Source organism: Medicago truncatula, chromosome 1, assembly GCF_003473485.1.
Source record: "Medicago truncatula cultivar Jemalong A17 chromosome 1, MtrunA17r5.0-ANR, whole genome shotgun sequence".
Taxonomy (NCBI): Eukaryota; Viridiplantae; Streptophyta; class Magnoliopsida; order Fabales; family Fabaceae; genus Medicago; species Medicago truncatula.
The window spans coordinates 18,783,339-18,805,960 of NC_053042.1; the positions used below are offsets into that span (position 1 = coordinate 18,783,339).

The 22,622-nt window shown below is 34.9% G+C and overlaps 1 protein-coding gene across 1 annotated transcript; it reads left to right on the top strand.

Moving 5' to 3' along the window:
• The first annotated feature begins 172 nt into the window (after positions 1–172).
• Positions 173–8,658, top strand: LOC120578124 (FBD-associated F-box protein At1g66310). Its single transcript, XM_039830290.1, has 4 exons — positions 173–997; positions 1,068–1,189; positions 4,325–4,435; positions 8,133–8,658. The coding sequence occupies exons 1-4, from the start codon at positions 173–175 to the stop codon at positions 8,656–8,658; spliced, it is 1,584 nt and encodes a 527-aa protein (XP_039686224.1).
• Positions 8,659–22,622: the final 13,964 nt, after the last annotated feature.

Sequence of the window (22,622 nt, forward strand, 5' to 3'; positions counted from 1 at the left end):
GGCGATTCAAAGCATAACTTAAATCCCCAAGGTTTGTATATTCTCTCGTTTCTTAGTTATCTTAATTGTACTCTAAACATTACTTTGCCTAATTTTGTGATTCTCTCTAATTAGGAGAACTTTCTTCATCTGAATAATAATCATAATGTTAAATTATTTTGCAGTTAAGATAATGGTTCCACCGATACCCAAAAGAGGAAGAAGCAATAATAATGAAGATATGATTAGTGAATTATCTGATTGCATTATCATTCATATTTTATCTTATTTGGATGCCAAAATCGCTGTTCAAACTTGCCTTTTATCTAAGAGATGGGAAAATCTCTGGAAAAAAATTCCATCACTTACATTGGATTCAACTCAATTTTCCACTTCATATAAGCTATCCACATTCCTTTCTAGGTTTTCCGATCTTCGTGATGATTCAATTGCACTACGCACTCTTGATTTTAAGCTTGTTACTCGTAGTAACGAGGACTGCCAGTCAATCCTGTCTTCAATGCCTTCGTTTCAAACACTAACGTCACTTAAGCTTGCTGTTAATATACGCCCTTGGGATTCTCTCAAAGCATTTTTTCCTGACTATCTGAAATTTCCTTCATTGGTTAATTTGGAACTAACTAATTTGATGTTTAGAGATAGGGAAAATGTCGGTTATGTTGAGCCTTTTTCGGTCTTCAAAAAGTTGAATAGTTTGATCCTCCGTGGTTGTGCTACAAAGAATAATGCAAAGATCCTTATATCAAGTTTGACGCTTATCAATTTAACTATCGATAATAATCTTCCCGGATTTAGCTACATTGAACTATCTGCTCCACGTCTTTCTTCCATTACTTTAACCGGTACTCCTGTTGCGATACTATGCGAGAGGAGTCTTGCTTTTGTTAAAGAACTAAATTTTGATACAAATACATCTCCTGTGCGTCGGACTCTATTGAACTTGCTTCAACAATTTCCTAATATAGAATCATTGACAGTCTCTGCATGTGCTCTTAAGGTACTTCAACTTTTCAACATTTTTACATTCTTCTTCAACTTTTCAACTTTTCTCACCCCATATTGTTTAGGTTGTCTCCCTTAATCCTGATTGGTGGAAGCATAAGTTACTTTCCATGCATCACTTAAAGAAACTAAAAGTGAAAATAGAACCATCTATTTCCTTTCCTAATGGAATTGTTGACATCTTGCTGTAAAACTATCCGCCGGCAGAAGTTGACATGATAGATGCGGGACTTCACTGAAACTTATGCAAGTGCCAGGTAGTTATTTAAAAGATTTGTAGTCTTTGTTCTTGTTGAAAAGTTCGTCCCAACTAATTATTATTATGTTTAGTTTGATCATGTGATTTGCCTAGGTGATAACTAGTCCGTGACAGTTTGTGAAGATTAAGGGAATTATTCATAAGATTGTCAAGGTAGGTTATGAAAAAACATCCTATGAAGATACAATATTCGTTAATGAGAACTTATGAATCAACATAAACGTTTATTTATTGGCATAAGTTTATTTTCTTAAGCTCAAAGCTAAGTCAATCCAAACGGGCTCTTAGTTTCTTCATGCCTAGGCTAATAATTTCTCTATTTGCTTGAGATATTTTCCTGTTCATTCACGCAAGAAATTCTTTCGTTCACTTCTCTATATGATCTTCCTTTTCTTAGATTTTCATAGTTCTGTTTTGGGCACTCAAACATGTCTTCTCTGTATTGTAAAGTCTATAAAAGACTTGTTAGCTGAGTGATGGGTTAATACCTCATTTAACAATTCATTGATGATTAGCTTGTACCATTTCAAAGCCTGATATGGTCCACCCGTAGTCCAAATTTTAAAATTCTCCGTTTAAGTGTTTAGGTGTTATCGATGTATCTTGAATGACAGTTACGACGTGATGCAGGTGTTGAAATATGCAGAAGAGTGACTCTATTGGTGTTGGGCCTTACCTTAAGTTGCAACACTGCAGGAGCCAAAAGAAGAAAGGATTTAGCAGTCGATTAGCGACTAGTTGACGTTATTAAATTTCCTTCATAGCAATCATCGTTGAGTACAGTCTCAATGTATAGCTCAATTTCTTTATACACTTCTTTTGATGAAACATGCAAAAATTGTTTCTGATTCACAAAACAAAATAGAAACATTAGTTTCTAGATTTTTATTAATTGCATATACATACATTATTACTATATTTTGTACCGAGAACACATGGTTATTATGATTACAAAATGTATCTACCTTAACTCTCCGTCAACATTATATTTCCATTCTCCAACCTAATTTGCATCATCTAGATCATTAATATCATGATCTATATAAGTGCTTTTTCAACCTTGGTTTTAACAAGTGTACCAGAGAAACCAGCTTCTCTCATAACTCTACTAATACAAGGGTCATCAGGAATAGATATTATTAGTTGTTCAACCTCGATCTTCAAGGCTAAAATAGATTGTTATTGGTTCTCAATAAAGTTAGCATGGCGTTGGTGACCCTGAGCACTTTTAAAGGCTGCACCTAAGGAATTGGAAAGTGAAGGTGACAAATATCGAGGACCGCGGAAAAGAGTACTTGATATTGTGGAAGATGGCAAACGGTTGAGGGAAACATTGAAACAAATCTCTAATGCTTTGAATTGGAAGGGATGAGAATGGCATTGAAGACAAGCTTTGTGGAGAAGGGTATAGTGGGATTTAACAGCTTGTTTAACGAGTATTGCAGCCTCTTGTGTCAGAGCCTGAAACTGTGTGTTGCATATTCTAAATCTCATATGTGCTACTATAAGACCAATATAGATATGATTTTAGTTTTGTGCCTTCCTTGTAATTGAGGGAAATTTTGGCTTTCCTTGTGATAGTGCATTGCATGTGATGCACTTTTTGCTTTCTCTTTTTCTGATATATGTAAAGTATGTGGATTATCAAAAGCTGCTTGTTATTTTTTTTCAACAACAAATTTTATTAAGCAACCAGATCCCTGCTCAAAACGAACAGGTGAATAAGAGTATAAACAAAAGGCGCCGTATATAGGCAGAACACCCGAAAAATAAACACCATAAAAAACACCCCTAAGGACAACAAAACCCACAAAAATACACGTCACCACCTAAAACTGACTCCTACACGAGAACAACCACTGTAAAAACGATATCCAACACCACACGTCGTCACTACTGACCCCCAAAAGCTGCTTGTGTTGAATCTTTGAACCATAAAAAATGTTGTAGTGCAACACACTTTGAACACAAGGAATGGAATAATCTCTTTTGCCATGAATAAGCTCAAAACTTGATGATGGAAATACAAAGGAAAAAGAGACAGTGGTTGCCTTTTCTGTTTGAATGATTCATCGAATAATGATCCACTAGATCAAATAAAAAAGGAGGATTTATATGAAACCAATGCTCTTCAAATATGTATCTCTTCTAATTCATTCCAAAAATTGGCTTTATTGAACATTTTCTATATCTAGATCATGATTTTCCAATATGATCATATATTATTATATTAATATATAAGAGAACATCACAAATTTCACTCAATAAAATAATGAGCAAAAATGGAGTAACTCGAGTACCGTTACCGGTGCCTAATACTTACTTGTACGGGTACTTCACCATTTTACAAGTGCCATGCTTTAGAGATGCTCATCCAAATATATGAAAATTCTTCGTGTTATATGGTTGTGCTCTATCATATTACAAGGATAAAACCTGTGTTTTTTACCGGGACTATTTCCAAACACCGCGTATATAACATGGGAAAACGGAAAAACTTTAAGAGGAATCTCTTTAAACTATACATTCAAATTATTGTCAATAGTAACATTATTATCTGTAGAGCTAAAGAAATCATTCACACTGCACACAATGTAGCATTTAGATGCATGTAACTACCAAATCCACATATCCTTTGCAGCTCCATGCAAAATTGTAACGCCCTATTCGTTATTTTATTTATTTTAATTATTTAGAGTCTTTTATATGATTTTAAATAGTATTTGTTGATTATGTGGTGTGCATTATTTTAGTATATAGTTTATTTTAATATAATTAGAATAATGTGTGAATTAATATTATTTTGGAGGTTGGGGAGTTAATTAGGATTTAATAGAATTAAGGAGGAGTAAATGAAATAAGGGAAGTTATATTTTGGGGAGTTAAGAAAAGAGAAGTCAGAAAACGTTTTTACGTACAACAGTTAGTTTTGGGAGAAAAACCAAGAGCAAGGGAGAAGAGCCAAGAGAATCCGATCGTTGCGCATTTGTCTTTCTAAATTAAGTTAAGGGTGAGGTTTGCTTCAGTAATATAGTTGTTGAATTCTGATTTTGATTTTAACAGGTTTATGATAGAATTGAGAATTTTGGGGTGTATGTTGAATTCTAGGTTTTTGGGTGATTTGAGTGTAGAGATTGCTGTTTTGATGTTAGAAATACGTTCTGAGTGCATACAGTAAGTTATTTTGTATCTGTAAACTAATTTGGGGAGTGAATTGGAGGAAAATGGGATTTTTGGGGAAAAACCTGCATTCTGCCCGTACTGATGTTCATCACTCGAGCGAGTAGCTAGTCTCGCCTCGCGAGTGAACAACTTCATAGCCCGCCTCGCGAGCAGAACCACTCGCCACGGCGAGCATGTGCCTGAGAGATCATGATTTTTGAATTGTTGTTATAAGCTGTAATATGGATAGTTTTGAGTGTCTAGATGATTTTAGAGATGACTGGGACAATTTTTAGATTAAAAAGATGAATAGGGAACCTAAAAATGAAGATTTAGTGAGAAAAATGTCAAAACTCCCGAGAGCACCCCTTTTCTCATTCGCCTTGAGTTCGCCACGGCGAGCAACCCAATCCTTGAGTTCGCCATAGCGAGTAGATGTACTCGAGAGGTGAGTTGCCCAGTTTTGAATGCTGATGTTAATTAATTGAATGTTGTTGAATGATATTGATGTATAAGCATGATTATGATTAGTTGTGCATTTTCTGGAATTATTGAATTGATTATGATGATCTGTTGTTGACTGTGATGTATGCTTTTATTTAATTAAATCATACATGTTGTTGAATTATGGAGTTGTAAGTCATATATACATATATGCATTGTCGAGTTGGATGTAGATATACACAAGTGGAGTCAGTTGCATAAGCATAAAAAACGGGAAGACTCTGGCCCTGGAACGCCTTGTCGTTCAAAGCGGGAGGACTCATGTCCTGGAACACTTATTGTTCAAAGCGGTGAGGGCTTATGCCCTGATGAATGCTTTAACCATTCAATATCCGGTGAGGGCTACTGCCCTGTAAATTGGTATCACATGCATGTGCATTGTCGAGGAGTCTTAGTGGAGTCGTCGAGTAGTTACATGAGTCGATGTTGTTGGTTATAATTACCATTTATTGTTGATGTTGTTAATGATGATATATTTATATATTGATGAATTATTATTATGTTAGGGTGTTAGATTCAATTGATGAATTTTATATCTATATTTATTGTTGTGAATCTCACCCCTTCTGCTTGAAAATGTTGCCCTTCCTATGGGTAACTTGCAGGTGATCCTGAGTAGTAGGTGGTGGCTCAAATGTCCAGGGCTCTGATACGTACGGGATGAGATTTATTTGCTTATTTTCATTCCTATGTATCAATTTTTGGAACATGTTGATGTAGCCTTTTATTTGGTTGTTGGATTTATTTTGATGAGGCTTTTATGCCAAGATTATTTAATGGAGAATTAATATGTTGGATGTTGTGGTTAATTAATGTTGAAAATATTCCGCTGCAAGGTTTTGGTGAAACTATTAAGTTGTTGTTTTATTAAATAGTTTTATATTCTATTTAAGAAGTTTTATAAAGTAGTGTGACATTCCCGTTTTAGGATATACTCTGATGTGTTTATTTATTATTTAATTGCCTTGGAATAACGGGGTGTTACACAAAACATAGATGTTACTAACTCATAAAGTTCACCGACCTATTCTTCACCACTTTCACGCTAACCATTCACACCCCACCCCAAAGAAATAATTCAACTACAGTCGCAAAAAAATAAACCAGAAACAAGCCAAAAAAATGTTAGGCCCACTAGAAATGCCTATTTTTTTTGTGGTGGTCGTGGTTCGAACCACAGACCTTGCATATATTATGCATTGTACATATCAACTGAGCTAAGCTCACGAGGTACAAAAAAAGCTTATTTAAATGAAGAGTTAAGAGGTCTTTACCCCCCCTGTAATATAGGTCATTTTTTGTTTTCCCCCCTGTAAAATATTTTTTTTGATTTACCCCCTTGTAATTTTTTGTTTGTTTTGATTTACCCCCCTAATAGGCCAAACAAAAACGAATTTTTTTTTTCTTCAAGAATAACATTTAAATGACCTATATTACAGGGGGTAAAAACCTATTAACCCTTAAATGAATATGAATAACATTTTTTATGACTATAGTTTTGTTAACTTTTCGGTAATGTAATATATTTTAATTTTTTTAATTAAATATATTATATAAACTTTAATTGAAGTATGAAATCATATATACTTAAAGTCATTTAAATGTCATGTTAAATATTAGGCAAAATTACACTAAAAGTCTTTTATCTTATTTATTTATAGTACATTGGTCCTTTATCTTTTTTTTTTGTCCCGTTTAAGTCCTTTATCTATTAAACCGTGCACAAATTAATCCTTGTGTTCATTTTTCTATTAAAAAACATGAAAATAATAATTTTATTAATAAATTTATTTTATAAAACATTTTTTAATAAAAATAAATAAAGTCATAAACCATATGAACATCTTCATCCTCATCTTCATCTTCTTCCTTAAATCAAAAAATTGTCCATTCAAACACATTCCTTAAATATTTTCACTTCCATATTTTTCTAAACATAAAATTCATAATATTCTTTTTTGTTCTTTCACCTTGTATAGTTTTTTGAAGTAACATTTTTTTTTTTAAATCCAAAATCCTAATTTATGGGTTTGGTAAACTTAGGGTTGATGAAATTTGGGGATTTTTAATTTTGTGTTACAGAGAAGATGGAAGTGAAAATATCTAAGGAATTTGAAGATATATTTGGATGGACAATTTTTTTATTTAAGGAAGAAGATGGAGATGAGGATGAAGATGTTCATATGGTTTATAAATTTATTTATTTTTCTTAAAATATATTTTATAAAATAAAGTTATTAATGAAATTAATATTTTCATGTTTTTTCAATAGAAAAATGAACAAAGGGATTAACTTGTGCACATTTTAATAGCTAAAAGACCTAAATGGGACAACAACAAAAAAGATAAAGACCAATGTGTTACAAATAAATCTATACTTCTATACTACATAAAGAAAACAACCCTTTTCAGCACTTTTGGGCTGACTTTTTCTTTCCAAAAATGCCCTCAATTTCAATTCAAATAGATGAGTATAAAATAGATAAGAATAAGTTTAAATATTTAAAAAATGTAACAAACACGATATGAATATATATGTGTCTTTTTTCTTTTATCATTTAAAAAGTATGAAATATATGAGTAAATTTATATATTTTGTTTTAATCAAAATCAAAATTTCATAAAAATAAAATAAAATAAAAAAACCTTTCATAATTTTTAAACAATAGATAAATAAGTCTACATCAATTTCGTAAGCTCAACACTAATAAAAAGTGTGAACCCTAGATAACTCTTACCACTTTCATTCACGTTAAAGAAAGCCGATTCAAACCACAACTTAATCCCCAAGGTCTGTATATTTTCTCGTCTCTTACTTTTCTTAATTGTAATCTAAACATTACTTTGCCTAATTTTGCTTCTCATCAAATGCATGTTCCATTATATCAATTTGATTTTTGTGATTCTCTCTAATTTGGAGAACTTTCTTCATTTGAATAATAATCATAATGTTAAATTATTTTGCAGTTGAGACAATGGTTCCACTGATACCCAAAAGAGGAAGAAGAAATAATAATGAAGATATGATTAGTGAATTATCTGATTGCATTATCATTCATATTTTATCTTATTTGAATACCAAAATCGCTGTTCGAACTTGCGTTTTATCAAAGAGATGGAAAGATATCTGGAAAAAAATGTCATCACTTACATTGATTTCAACTCAATTTTCCACTTCATATAAGTTTTCCACATTCCTTTCTAGGTTTTCAGATCTTCGCGATGATTCAACTGCACTGCACACTCTTGATTTTATGCTCATTACTAGTAGGGATAAGAATCGCCAGTCAATCCTGTCTTCTATATCTACGTTTCAGACACTAACAACACTTAAGCTTGCCGTTTATACAAACCCTTGGATTTATCACAAAGCATTCTTTCCAGACTATCTGAAATTTCCGACATTGGTTAATTTGGAACTAACTAATTTCATCTTTAGAGATAGTGAAAATGTCGGTTATGTTGAGCCTTTTTCGTTCTTTAATAAGTTGAATAGTTTGATCCTCCGTGGTTGTAGTGCAATGAAAGCAAAGCCCCTTGCATTATCAAGTTTGTCACTTATCAATTTAAGTATGATTAATGATTTTCCTCGATGTACTTACTTTGAGATATCTGCTCCATCTCTTTCTTCCCTTACTTTAGCCGGTATTCCTGTTAAGATACTACGTGGGAGCAGTCTGGCTTTTGTTAAAGAACTAAATTTTGGTACAACATTTTGTGAACATGTGTGAACACATGAAAGTAGTAAAGCACACTTTTGCGGAATTACCACATCCATGGCAGTAAACATATGGCAGTGTACAAGAGTGGGTAAAGCAATTTTGTTTAATTGGAATAGCACATGTCAGAAGTTTTTTTGACAAAAGATTTTCGGTGCCACCATTGTCAATACAAGTTGGTTGGCTGTTGTGCTAATGTCCATGGTGCATTCAATGCAATCAACTCATGTAACCACTATAAATAGAAGGCTTTAGCGATGAAGCAAACCATCCCAAATCAGTAACAACACCAGAACAAAGTAACACAACAACTACTTGTTCTTGGTAGAATAGTGAGAGGAAAAATATAGAGAGAAAAATTAGTTTCTCCTGTGAGGTTTCTCCTAGGTAGTGTTAGTGTTTGTATTCTCCTATTTACAAGAGAGAGTGGTAATTGTACTCTCCTTGTAGTTAGAGAGAGGTCTTGTAATTTCTTCCACTTAGTGAAAGTTCTCTACTCTTGCCCCGTGGTTTTTTCCCCTTATTTGTTGAGGGGTTTCCACGTAAAATATTGTGTGTTCAGTTCCTCTTTTCTCGTCTCTTATTTTAGCTGCGTGATAATATTTTGTTACTCTGGTACCTAACAGTGGTATCAGAGCCCTTGGTTCGTAGCTGTTATTCCGCTGTGATAAACTAGTGGAGTGGTAAAAAAAATCTTAGTATGCTCTTTGGTTGCGGTTTAAACTGATCTTCCACATCAAAAAAGAATTCTTATTATTCCGGTCTAGTTTGAATGAAAAATATTTGGTGTAAAACCATGGCAGCGAAATTTGAGATAGAGAAGTTCAACGGGAGAAATTTTTCCCTATGGAAATTGAAGATAAGGGCAATTTTAAGAAAAGATAATTGCCTAGACGCAATAGATGGCAGACCTGCAGATATCACTGACGAAAAGTGGAAAGAGATGGATGATAATGTCGTTGCCAATTTGCACCTAGCAATGACAGACTCGGTATTGTCAAGTATTGCTGAAAAGAAGACAGCAAAGGAGATCTGGGATACTCTAATAAAATTGTACGAGGTCAAATCACTCCACAACAGAATATTCTTAAAAAGAAGGCTCTACACTCTTCGAATGGGTGAATCCACATCCGTAACGGATCACATCAACACCCTAAATACGCTATTTTCTCAACTCACAGCTTCTGATTTCAAAATAGCGGAAAATGAGCGTGCTGAACTTCTACTTCAAAGTTTACTAGATTCGTATGATCAACTCATCATCAACATTACAAATAATAACATAGCTGATACTCTTCACTTTGATGATGTCGCCGGTGCAATCCTTGAAGAAGAATCCAGGCGCAAGAATAAGGAAGAAAGGTCAGAGAGTTCAAAGCAAGCAGAGGCTTTGACGATGACGAGAGGCAGATCAACGGAACGTGGCCCCAGTGGGAGTCAAAATCATGGTAGGTCAAAATCTCGAAGAAAGAAGAATATCAAATGCTACGGTTGTGGCATGAAAGGGCACCTAAAGAAGGAGTGTTGGAATAACAAGAAGAATGGAGAGAAGAATTCTGAAGCTTCAACATCTCAAGGATGTGTTGCAAGTACCTCAGATGACGGGGAAATCCTGTATAGCGAAGCAGCAACCAGTTCTAAAGGCGAAAGACGACTCAACGATGTCTGGATAATGGATTCAGGTGCAACATGGCACATGACTCCACACCGAGATTGGTTTTTCTCTTATGAGCCTATCTCAGAAGGATCTGTGTACATGGGAAATGATCATGCCTTAGAAATTGCTGGAGTCGGTACTATCAGATTAAAGATGCATGATGGTACTGTTAGAAAAATACAAGGAGTGCGTCATGTAAAGGGGTTGAAGAAGAATTTATTGTCTGTTGGACAATTGGATGATCTCGGGTGTAAGATCCACACTGAAAGTGGAATCTTGAAAGTAGTGAAAGGCAATCTTGTGGTGATGAAAGCAGAAAAGATCACAAGTAATCTATACATGCTTCTGGGAGATACATTGCAAGAGGCGGATGTATCAGTTGCAGCAGCAAGCCAAGAAGAAACAACGATGATGTGGCATCAAAGACTAGGCCATATGTCAGAACGTGGCTTGAAAGTCCTTGCGGAACGCAATCTCCTTCACGGGCTCAAGACAGTAAATTTACCATTTTGTGAGCACTGTGTGATAAGCAAGCAACATAGATTGAAGTTTGCTAGAGTAACAACTAGAAGCAAACACATACTAGACTTGATACATTCTGATGTGTGGGAGTCACAAGAATTATCTCTGGGAGGAGCAAGATACTTCGTGTCATTCATTGATGACTATTCCAGAAGATTATGGGTGTACCCAATCAAGAAGAAGTCGGATGTGTTTCCAGTATTCAAGGCATTCAAAGCACAAATAGAGCTTGAAACTGGGAAGAAAATTAAGTGCTTGAGGACAGACAATGAAGGAGAATATGTAGATGGCGAGTTTCTAGCATTTTGTAAACAAGAGGGTATTGTAAGGCAATTCACGGTTGCACATACACCTCAGCAGAATGGTGTGGCAGAGCGGATGAATAGAACTCTCCTAGAAAGAACAAGAGCTATGCTGAAAACAGCGGAAATGGCCAAGTCGTTCTGGGCAGAAGCAGTGAAAACCACCTGTTATGTAATAAATCGCTCACCATCAACGGCGATTGATTTGAAGACACCAATGGAGATGTGGAAAGGAAAGCCAGTAGATTATTCTTCTCTGCATGTTTTTGGTTGTCCTGTGTACGTGATGTACAACTCCCAAGAAAGAACGAAGTTGGACCCAAAGTCTAGGAAATGTATCTTCTTGGGTTATGCTGACAATGTTAAGGGGTATCGCCTGTGGGATCCCACTGCCCGCAAGGTTGTTGTTAGCAGGGATGTAGTCTTTGCAGAAAATGAACTGCAAAGTGAGCAGAAAAATGACAGCACTTCTAAAGAGACTGCTATTGTGCAGATAGAAGAAAAATCCAAAGAAAGTGATTCTTCTGAAGCTGAATCGGTGCACGAAGAACAAGAACCAGATGATGTCAATAATGGTGTTCGTCGATCAACGCGTCAGACGCAGAAACCATCTTGGCAATCAGACTATGTTATGACGGGCCACGATGCATATTGTTTTATAACTGAAGAAGGTGAACCGTCAACTTTTCATGACGCGTTGAATGGTCCAGATGCTTCTCAATGGATGACAGCAATGCATGAAGAAATGGAGGCCTTACATAGGAACAAGACATGGGAGCTTGTTGAACTTCCAAAGGGTCGGAAAGTCATTGGAAACAAATGGGTATACAAGATCAAACGTGATGGCAATGATCAAGTGGAACGGTATCGTGCAAGACTGGTTGTAAAAGGATATGCTCAGAAAGAAGGTATTGACTTCAATGAGATATTTTCTCCGGTTGTCAGACTTACTACTATCAGAGTAGTGTTGGCGATGTGTGCTGCATTGCATTTACATCTTGAACAGCTGGATGTAAAGACTGCTTTTCTTCATGGTATACTTGAAGAAGAAATTTATATGCTCCAACCGGAAGGATTTAAGGAACAAGGAAAAGAAAACTTGGTTTGCAGGTTGACCAAATCTCTGTACGGTCTAAAGCAGGCGCCCAAATGTTGGTACAAGAGATTTGATTCTTTCATAATTAGCCTCGATTGCAACAGACTTAGTTCAGACCATTGTACGTACTACAAAAGGTTTGATGGTAATGATTTTATCATTTTGCTGTTGTATGTGTATGACATGTTGGTGGTAGGCCCCAACAAAGATCGAGTCCAGGAATTGAAGGCACGGTTAGCTAGGGAGTTCGATATGAAAGACTTGGGACCAGCAAACAAGATTTTAGGGATGCAAATTCACCGAGACAGAAAAGACAGGAAGATTTGGCTTTCTCAAAAGAATTATCTAAGGAAAGTCTTGCGCCGCTTCAACATGCAAGACTGTAAGCCAATCTCTACCCCACTTCCTGTGAATTTTAAATTATCCTCAGGTATGAGTCCTAGCAATGAAGCGGAGAGGATGGAAATGTCTCGAGTACCGTATGCATCGGTGGTGGGAAGCCTTATGTATGCCATGATATGTACAAGACCAGACATTGCACAAGCAGTGGGAGTGGTTAGTCGGTTTATGGCGGATCCGGGTAAAGAGCATTGGAATGCTGTTAAGAGAATCATGAGGTACATTAAAGGAACCTCAGGTGTTGCGGTATGTTTCGAAGGATCAGAGTTAACTGTCAGGGGTTATGTTGATTCAGATTTTGCAGGTGATCATGATAAAAGAAAATCTACTACTGGTTATGTGTTCACGCTTGCAGGAGGAGCAGTAAGTTGGTTGTCCAAGTTACAAACTGTTGTAGCTCTGTCAACGACAGAAGCTGAGTACATGGCAGCTACCCAAGCATGCAAGGAAGCTATCTGGATGCAAAGGTTAATGGAGGAACTCGGGCACAAGCAGGAGAAAATTACTGTGTATTGTGACAGTCAGAGTGCCTTGCACATTGCAAGGAATCCAGCTTTTCATTCAAGGACGAAGCACATAGGCGTTCAATATCATTTTGTTCGAGAAGTAGTGGAGGAGGGAAGCGTGGATATGCAAAAGATTCACACTAATGATAACCTAGCAGTTGTAATGACAAAGCCGATCAACACTGACAAGTTTATATGGCGTCGATCCTCGTATGGCCTATTGGAAACGTAGCAACTGAAGTTGGCAAAGTAGAGAAACTTTGAATGCTCACAAAAGTAACTTTAAGTGGGAGATTGTGAACATGTGTGAACACATGAAAGTGGTAAAGCACACTTTTGTGGAATTACCACATCCATGGCAGTAAACATATGGCAGTGTACAAGAGTGGGTAAAGCAATTTTGTTGAATTGGAATAGCACATGTCAGAAGTTTTTTTGACAAAAGATTTTCGGTGCCACCATTGTCAATACAAGTTGGTTGGCTGTTGTGCTAATGTCCATGGTGCATTCAATGCAATCAACTCACGTAACCACTATAAATAGAAGGCTTTAGCGATGAAGCAAACCATCCCAAATCAGTAACAACACAAGAACAAAGTAACACAACAACTACTTGTTCTTGGTAGAATAGTGAGAGGAAAAATATAGAGAGAAAAATTAGTTTCTCCTGTGAGGTTTCTCCTAGGTAGTGTTAGTGTTTGTATTCTCCTATTTACAAGAGAGTGGTAATTGTACTCTCCTTGTAGTTAGAGAGAGGTCCTGTAATTTCTTCCACTTAGTGAAAGTTCTCTACTCTTGCCCCGTGGTTTTTTCCCCTTATTTGTTGAGGGGTTTCCACGTAAAATATTGTGTGTTCAGTTCCTCTTTTCTCGTCTCTTATTTTAGCTGCGTGATAATATTTTGTTACTCTGGTACCTAACACATTTCGTGTGCGTCGTTCATCATGGACTCTATTGAACTTGCTTCAAGAACTTCCCAATATAGAATCATTGACAGTCTCTGCAGGTGCTCTTAAGGTACTTCAACTTTTCAATATTTTTACATTCTTCTTCTTAAGATGCTTTTTGTCTCTAAAGTTTGTCAAAAATAAATTGACTTACATTTAACTATATTGGTTAGGTTGTATCCCTTGATCCTGATTGGTTGAAGTATAAGTTACTTTGTTTGCATCACTTAAAGAAACTAAAAGTGAAACCGGAACCATCTATTATCCTTCCTAATGGAATAGTTGACTTCTTGCTTCAAACTCGCCGTTGGCTAAAGTTGAAATGATAGAAGCGGGACTTCACTAAAAGTTTTTAAAATAATTGCCTAAGTGATAACTCGTCCGTGAAAGTTTGTGAAGATTAAGGGATGTTGTTTTTGGATTTCCAAACAGTTGTATTTGGATTTCCAAATTCTATTTATCTACCGAAGTTGTTACTAGGTTGAGTCACGACCAGGTCGCTCTCTTTAAGACGTTTCGTGGCACTGTCCAAATTGTGCAAGACAGACTATCAACCACGCCGCCTCCAGGATAAAACAAGCCCAGCTGCAACTGTGCGGTTAACTACTGCACTGTAGATAACCGTTCGAGAATTACACCTTCAATATGGTACTAAGACCAATCTTTTAACACTGAAACCAATATGGTATTGTAACCACTCAATTATGGTGTTGAGACCACTCAAATATGGTGTTACCACCATTCTAATTTTTAACTTCTCCAAATATCAATAGGCATTTCAACCACTCAAATATGGTGCTACGACCATTCTAACATCTAACTTCTCCATGAGTTGAAGAAGAATATATATGTTTAAGATCATTCTTATTATATCGAAAAGCGACTATGATCTTAAAACATTATTTATTCCGAAGAGAATGAATTATCGAAGGGACTATGTTGTTAAGACCATTCTTAATTCCGAAGGGACATTAAACCGAAAAGGGACTATGGTCTTAAGAACACTCTTAATTCCGAAGGGACAGAAAGGAGTAGAAAAAAGGAGAAGAACTTGTCAACACAAGTCGAATGAGGGAGAAGAGAGGAAAAACACAGGAAGCATCAACTGTGAATTTCGGTGTCTGGAATGCACTGTGTGAGCTCTCTATTTATAGAGAAAGTTCACAACTAATAAGTGAGAAACTTTGGGAGCAAGTAATTCTCATATTAGATCTAGTACAAAAATATCTCAAATTGAGTCTCAAAATATATCATATTGAGTACAAAAATATATTATTCAATACATAAATATATTACTGAGTATCAAAATATATTTTAGATCATGTACTAAAATATATTAGATTGCCTTCCCAAATATTTCAGATTGTGTTCCAAAATATTCTAGATTGCGTTCCAAATTATTTTAGCAAAACTTGGGGACTAAGAAAACACTTTCTAATAATGATTAAATTAATTATTTAATTTATCATTTCCAAATAATAAAATATATATCAGTATATATTTTTTTCTCAGTGCTTACTTCGTTCACATAACTATGTACCTCTTAGAGGTACACCCCCACTATATAAACACTACTAATGTGTGTGTTCCATCCGATGTGGGACTTCCACTTTTTCAATTCACACAACACTAGTTCTACCCAACATGGGAATTTGTGTTTAGTCTGTTTAACTCAATTTCCACACATGTTCCAACAATCCCCCACTTGAATTTAAAAAATGGTTTCAAAAATAACGTCAAAGACGTCTCCATAAGATTTGCTAGTAAACAAAGGTGTCGCCTACAACTTGAACCTCTGCATAGCGAGTAAAATTCTGATTAACAAGAGTTGCTTACAGCATTGAACTCTATCTCAGACATAGAACCCACACACAAACCTTTTCATAAGGTGTATTCTAAAAACCCGTGCGTTTTATGGCCTTGCACGTCTATCCCGGTTTTAACGAACGCTCTAGGTATTTTGCCCCGAATAGCATAGGAATCGGCCTAAGTTCCACATTCGTATAGGTGAGTCTATCAAGAGTACTCCTGTAGCTAAGTACTCCACTCCACATAGAGTATAGATCTCATTAAGAGTTTCTATTATCTCATCCTTCTGTCACTGCAGGAATCATGCTTTCTTACTTTTCTCATAGCATGTTCTATCACTCATGACTTGTTATTACCCATTGAACCTATTTCTTGGGATCTCCAATCATGTAGGTCGGGTTACCATCACTTGTGACTTTTGGGCATTAGTCCCATCCTGTTGGATGTGTTTAGGACTTTCTTTCTAGTAATTCCTTTCGTCAAAGGATTGACTAATTCTTTATCAGTACGTGTACGATATACTTTAACCGTTCCTTTTAGAGCTCTCTAATCATTATGTGTTCGTGCCTTAATTATCGTCTCTCACCATTGTGGTAACGATTCTCAATTTTGTAATAGCTGCAGACTATCACAATAAATTAACACTTCGGACAACGGTTTCACCCACTGAGGGTTCTTAGCTAGCAAGCATCTTATCAACTTGCTTCTTCACTAGTTTTCTCTAGTGTTCTCATCTCAGATTCATTCCATAATATCATTTGTTTCAACAAATAACTCCTCCGGTGATGCTCAATGGGCAGTCAATGGTCGCTTTGAGACTCATCTGAAGGATGTTCAATTTTTTATCTTGTACCACTCATGTACAATATGATACTTCTCATTTGTATCTTGTACCATTCAAGTACAATAGGATACTTCTCATAATGTAATCTTAGAGTCATAATCTTCTTAAGGCACCTCATGACTCTTTCAATAGCATGTCAATGCTTCTTATCCGTCTACTAATAAACTTGAACAAAAATCTCATGACGTGGCCAACGTCGAGTCTAATACATTCAATGGCGTACCATCTCAAGTGTTCTTGAAAGGTTTTATACTTGCAAGTTTATAGTCAAATAATTACATTCCTTAAGATATTCTCAACTTTGTGAGATTCATCAGAAAAGTTCTCTTTTCTGATCTAGTAATCTTGAAACCAAGAATTACTTCAACTTTGTCTAGGTCTTTCTTATCAATGTTATTGATAAACAATGATTTCATATAATTCATAACATGAATCGTTAAACCAAATATGAGCAAGTCGTCTTCATAGAGACATATGATCGTGAAAATATTATTTGTCACTTTCATTCACTTTATACTCATTCGATAGCATTAGAATGTCGAATTTTTCATGCCATTCCTTAAGAGTTTATTTTAGACCTCACAAAGAATTATCTAACTTACAGAACTTGTTTTCTAGTCCATGAATCACAAAACCTTCAGGTTGTTTCATATAGACTTCTTCTTCTAGTTCACCATAAAGAAGGCAACTTTCACATCCATTTGGAGTACTATCGAGTTATGAACGGCGGCTAAAGGGACAGGTACTCTTATGAATATGATTCTAGTGACTGGTGAATAAGTGTCGAAGAAGACTATATTTTTCTCTGTCTAAAACCTTTGACTACAAGGAGAGCCTTGTATTCATCAACCGTACCATCAGGTTTTAGTTCTTTTTCCTAAAATCCAAATACAACCGGTAGTTTGCAACTATGAGACAAGTCAACCAAGTGTCTTGCTTTTGTTAGACTCTAGAAAATCCATTTCATCGTTTATTGCTTCTTGCCATAATTCAGCATCCAATAAGGGTATAGCTTCTTTAAGGCTTAATGGATATTCTTCCAATGTATAAACCGAGTTCATACTCTTTAGCTATTCTAGCTTTCCTACCTCCTCGAGGTTCTATAACATCTGGTACGATGTTTTCATAACTATTTCTGATTACACGAATGTGATCAGATATAGTGCCCCCACTAGTTCTTAATTTTTAGAAGGGAATTTATTTTGCCCCCACTAGTGCCCCCACTATTCTTTAGTTTCAAGGGGTAAATATTTACATAGAAATCGGCGTCTTTTAATTCTATGATCACTTTAACATTTAGGTCATAAAGCCTATATGTTTTGCTATTTATAGCATACCCAATGAATATACATTCATAGGCTCTACTAGTGAGTTCAACTCTCTTGGGGTCCAGAATCTAAATATATTTCAGACAATCCCAAGTTCAAAAAATAAGACAAGTTGGATTGTCTTTTCTTCAAAAATTTCTTAATTAGAATTTTTGTTCTTAGACTTGGGTACTCTATCCAACATAAATTTCAATTTATAGAAATTGAACATATCAAGCGCATCAATTTTATTTTTCAAAATTCACAGTCATCGATAAGTATGATAAAAGATTATTTTATCATTTCTAATTTATGTGCTATCAAGTATGCACATTCAAATTCTCTAACCACTTGTTTATATGAACATTTGGTTCATATATCTTGACTGCAAAATATAAAATTGTTTAATCATATAACGTTGGAATTAAATCCAAGTTACTCAAATTTAAATTAAACATGAGTTCGTGATCAATTTTGATATGTCAAATATTAAAATCACACAACTAATAAAATAGAAGGAGAATTTTAATTTTGAACATGTCATCAAAGTGAAGTCCTTTTCCGACAAGAGTGTATGACACACAAGTCTCTCTTTAAGTCTGAGTCAACCCAGTCTTATTCAATAGAAATCTGAAATTCAGATTCTTTCTTATTTTTAGAGTAACTAATACTCCCTTCCGAACTAAAATCACGCTTGTTCCTTTAACCGATTAACCGTGGGCACATATTAAGGAATTTGCGCATTTTTTCCGATGGCTATTCCGAGAGCAATTCACTAAGGTAACAACCGAATCCATCCACACTAATTGCATAAGAAATCAATTATACATTACCATCCATAGTAACCAATAAAAAGTTCTCTGCAAATGTTGACTTTGCAATAGCAGGGATAAAGTCATATCCAACTTTGGTTTCATACTTTTATGTAATAGCATAAAAGTTCTTTAACGACTTCAGAAGTCATGTTCTTACTTAATATCAAAGGAAACAAGCCATGCCGAATGAAATATAGCAAGCGTGGCTTCTCATGTTAAGTAAGATAAACATTGCTTCTTCGGTGAATATTAATGCTGTTGTTTTAAACAACAAGCACTTCATCAAAAGATGTAATTCTATAGCTTGATTTATTCTTAATTTATTAAGGGACAATTCAACCTCAATAAGTAACTTCTTCGGTAGACATAGCAGATCGAAACGTCTTAAAATTGTTGTTTTTGGATTTCCAAACAGTTGTATTTGGATTTCCAAATTCTATTTATCTACCGAAGTTGTTACTAGGTTGAGTCACGACCAGGTCGCTCTCTTTAAGACGTTTCGTGACACTGTCCAAATTGTGCAAGACAGACTATCAACCACGCCGCCTCCAGGATAAAACAAGCCCAGCTGCAACTGTGCGGTTAACTACTGCACTGTAGATAACCGTTCGAGAATTACACCTTCAATATGGTACTAAGACCAATCTTTTAACACTGAAACCAATATGGTATTGTAACCACTCAATTATGGTGTTGAGACCACTCAAATATGGTGTTACCACCATTCTAATTTTTAACTTCTCCAAATATCAATAGGCATTTCAACCACTCAAATATGGTGCTACGACCATTCTAACATCTAACTTCTCCATGAGTTGAAGAAGAATATATATGTTTAAGATCATTCTTATTATTTCGAAAAGCGACTATGATCTTAAAACATTATTTATTCCGAAGAGAATGAATTATCGAAGGGACTATGCTGTTAAGACCATTCTTAATTCCGAAGGGACATTAAACCGAAAAGGGACTATGGTCTTAAGAACACTCTTAATTCCGAAGGGACAGAAAGGAGTAGAAAAAAGGAGAAGAACTTGTCAACACAAGTCGAATGAGGGAGAAGAGAGGAAAAATACAGGAAGCATCAACTGTGAATTTCGGTGTCTGGAATGCACTGTGTGAGCTCTCTATTTATAGAGAAAGTTCACAACTAATAAGTGAGAAACTTTGGGAGCAAGTAATTCTCATATTAGATCTAGTACAAAAATATCTCAAATTGAGTCTCAAAATATATCATATTGAGTACAAAAATATATTATTCAATACATAAATATATTACTGAGTATCAAAATATATTTTAGATCATGTACTAAAATATATGCGTTCCAAATTATTTTAGCAAAACTTGGGGACTAAGAAAACACTTTCTAATAATGATTAAATTAATTATTTAATTTATCATTTCCAAATAATAAAATATATATCAGTATATATTTTTTTCTCAGTGCTTACTTCGTTCACATAACTATGTACCTCTTAGAGGTACACCCCCACTATATAAACACTACTAATGTGTGTGTTCCATCCGATGTGGGACTTCCACTTTTTCAATTCACACAACACTAGTTCTACCCAACATGGGAATTTGTGTTTAGTCTGTTTAACTCAATTTCCACACATGTTCCAACAAGGGAATTACCTAAGCTATATTTAGAGTCTATTTGGATTGACTTATTTTCAAGCTTATGCAAAATAACAAGCTATTATGTATTATTAATAAGTTTGTCAAGGTAGGTTCTAAAAAAACATCCTATGAAGATACAATTTTCGTAGATATTTAGAGGCATAAGGTATTTTTCATAAGCTCAAAAATTAGTCAATCCAAACCGTCCTTAGTTTCTTCATTCCAAGGCTAATGATTTATCTATTTGCTTGAGATATATATTTGTTTCTACTAAAATCAGGAAAGAAATTCTTAGGTTCACTTCTCTCTATGATCCTATTGTTCCTGGAATTAATATTTCTTTGTTTTTTTTTTTTGTTATTGGCATTTATCTTCCTTTGCTTTGATTTTCATAGTTCTGTTTCGGGCACACAAACATGACATCCCTGTATTATAAAGTCAATAATACCTCATTTAATTATTCGTTAAACATTAGCTTTTACCATTTCAAAGCCTGATATGGTCCAAATTTCAAATATCTCCGTTTACGTGTTTATGTGTTGTCGATGTATCTTGATTGACAGTTACGACATACTGCGGGTGTTGAAATAGAAACCTCTCAAGTTGCCAGTATCATAATATGCACAAGAGTGACTCTATTAGTTCCTGATATAGTTCAGTTTCATTTTCAAGTTGATTTAGTTTGGTCTAATCAATTTTCAGTACATAAATCAATGGTGTTCATTTTTCCTTTGTATCATAAGATACTTGCAAAATGCACATAAAGCGGTATCTTATCTCATAACTTTGAACCTATTACTTGCTTTCCCCAACCAAGTTTTACCTGAGCAACCACAAAAAAAAAAATAAGCATCGCCCAAACTTAACATGTTAGTTCTTTTTCCTTTCTTTCATGTCACAGTTCTTGTGTTTTAAAGTTAATTTGTTTATCAATTAACTCTAGGATCCCAAAATCTCCAGTTATATGCACATTTTGTGCATCAACTTCAATGGAGCATACTGTTTTCTCCTCCAACTTATCAACATTGTCTTTCACTATCTTTTAAGAATATGCAGAAGTTTTTTTAGAACTGAAAATGACACCTTTTTGAATAAAGTAATCAACTGGCTCAAAATATTCCATGAAGAACACACTAAGAGGATTCTCATTCACTGCTTCCCCAAATCTCTGCCAATAACTACTACCAAACTCATCTCTTGGCCTTTTCTCTTTGGATTCCTCATTTCCCATGCAAGAGAAACTACTTATACTAACGGTGACATTTTTACAAGAGAAATTGGATTTTTTTATGATGTGGCATTTGTTTGTCTAAACCGTTAAAATAAGGTCTCCCACATAAAATTAAAATTTCCGATAAGGGACGAACCAAAACAACGAAAACCTCAACGTAGATATTAAATTTTTAGCTGAATTTTAGTAGAGACCTCCATAAAAATGCATAGAAAGGATCTGCAAAGATTAGAAGTATTTCAAAGACGTCTCTTTCGAATTTCAAACAAAACATGCAAAAACTGCAATTTTGTTCCGAATAATCATAAAATCACAGGTCAAATTTTGATCCCCAATTTTATTCAAATGTTTAGAACATCATATAAACATTCACCTATAAATTTTGGAGTTTTTAAATTAGCGCCGAAATAATTATGAATTTCCATTCTCAATAATTATGAATATAGAAGAAACAATTTAACCTATAGGTCACTTCTCTGAACTTTATGTCTATAAAAGAAAAAATTGTCTAATTTTTCTTTATGTCAGACACTCAAATAATGCTAGCTAGAAAAAAAAAGATTTTGAGACAAAAAGGTGTCATGTTATCAAAAAATCCACATGGCAACACGTCAGGACCTCCTTTGTGGGAGGGTTATTAGAGGATCAAAATAAAAACAATATCAAATTAAAAGGATAAATCTAATGTTTTTTTAGCGGGACTATTTTCCCATATCACCTATATTACAGGGGCTATTTTAATAAATAAAAAATAAAATATTATACAATATAATAATAAAGTATAATAAAAGCAAATTAATATTTTCCGTTAAAAAAAAAAGCAAATTAATACTTTATAAATAATATATAAAAATTTATTACAGTGTGAAGCGCAACTACAAACCTTGTTGCTATGGGTGCTAATAGGCAAGGTAGGTT

What these genes read in the sequence shown, in the direction of transcription:
- LOC120578124 (XM_039830290.1), top strand. Translation starts at nt 173, where the DNA reads ATGGTTCCACCGATACCCAAAAGAGGAAGAAGCAATAATAATGAAGAT. An exon ending in GGAATTGTTGACATCTTGCT is followed by an intron (nt 1,190 to 4,324) that starts GTAAAACTATCC and finishes TGATTTTAACAG; the next exon opens with GTTTATGATAGAATTGAGAA. An exon ending in ATACGTTCTGAGTGCATACA is followed by an intron (nt 4,436 to 8,132) that starts GTAAGTTATTTT and finishes ATTCCTTTCTAG; the next exon opens with GTTTTCAGATCTTCGCGATG.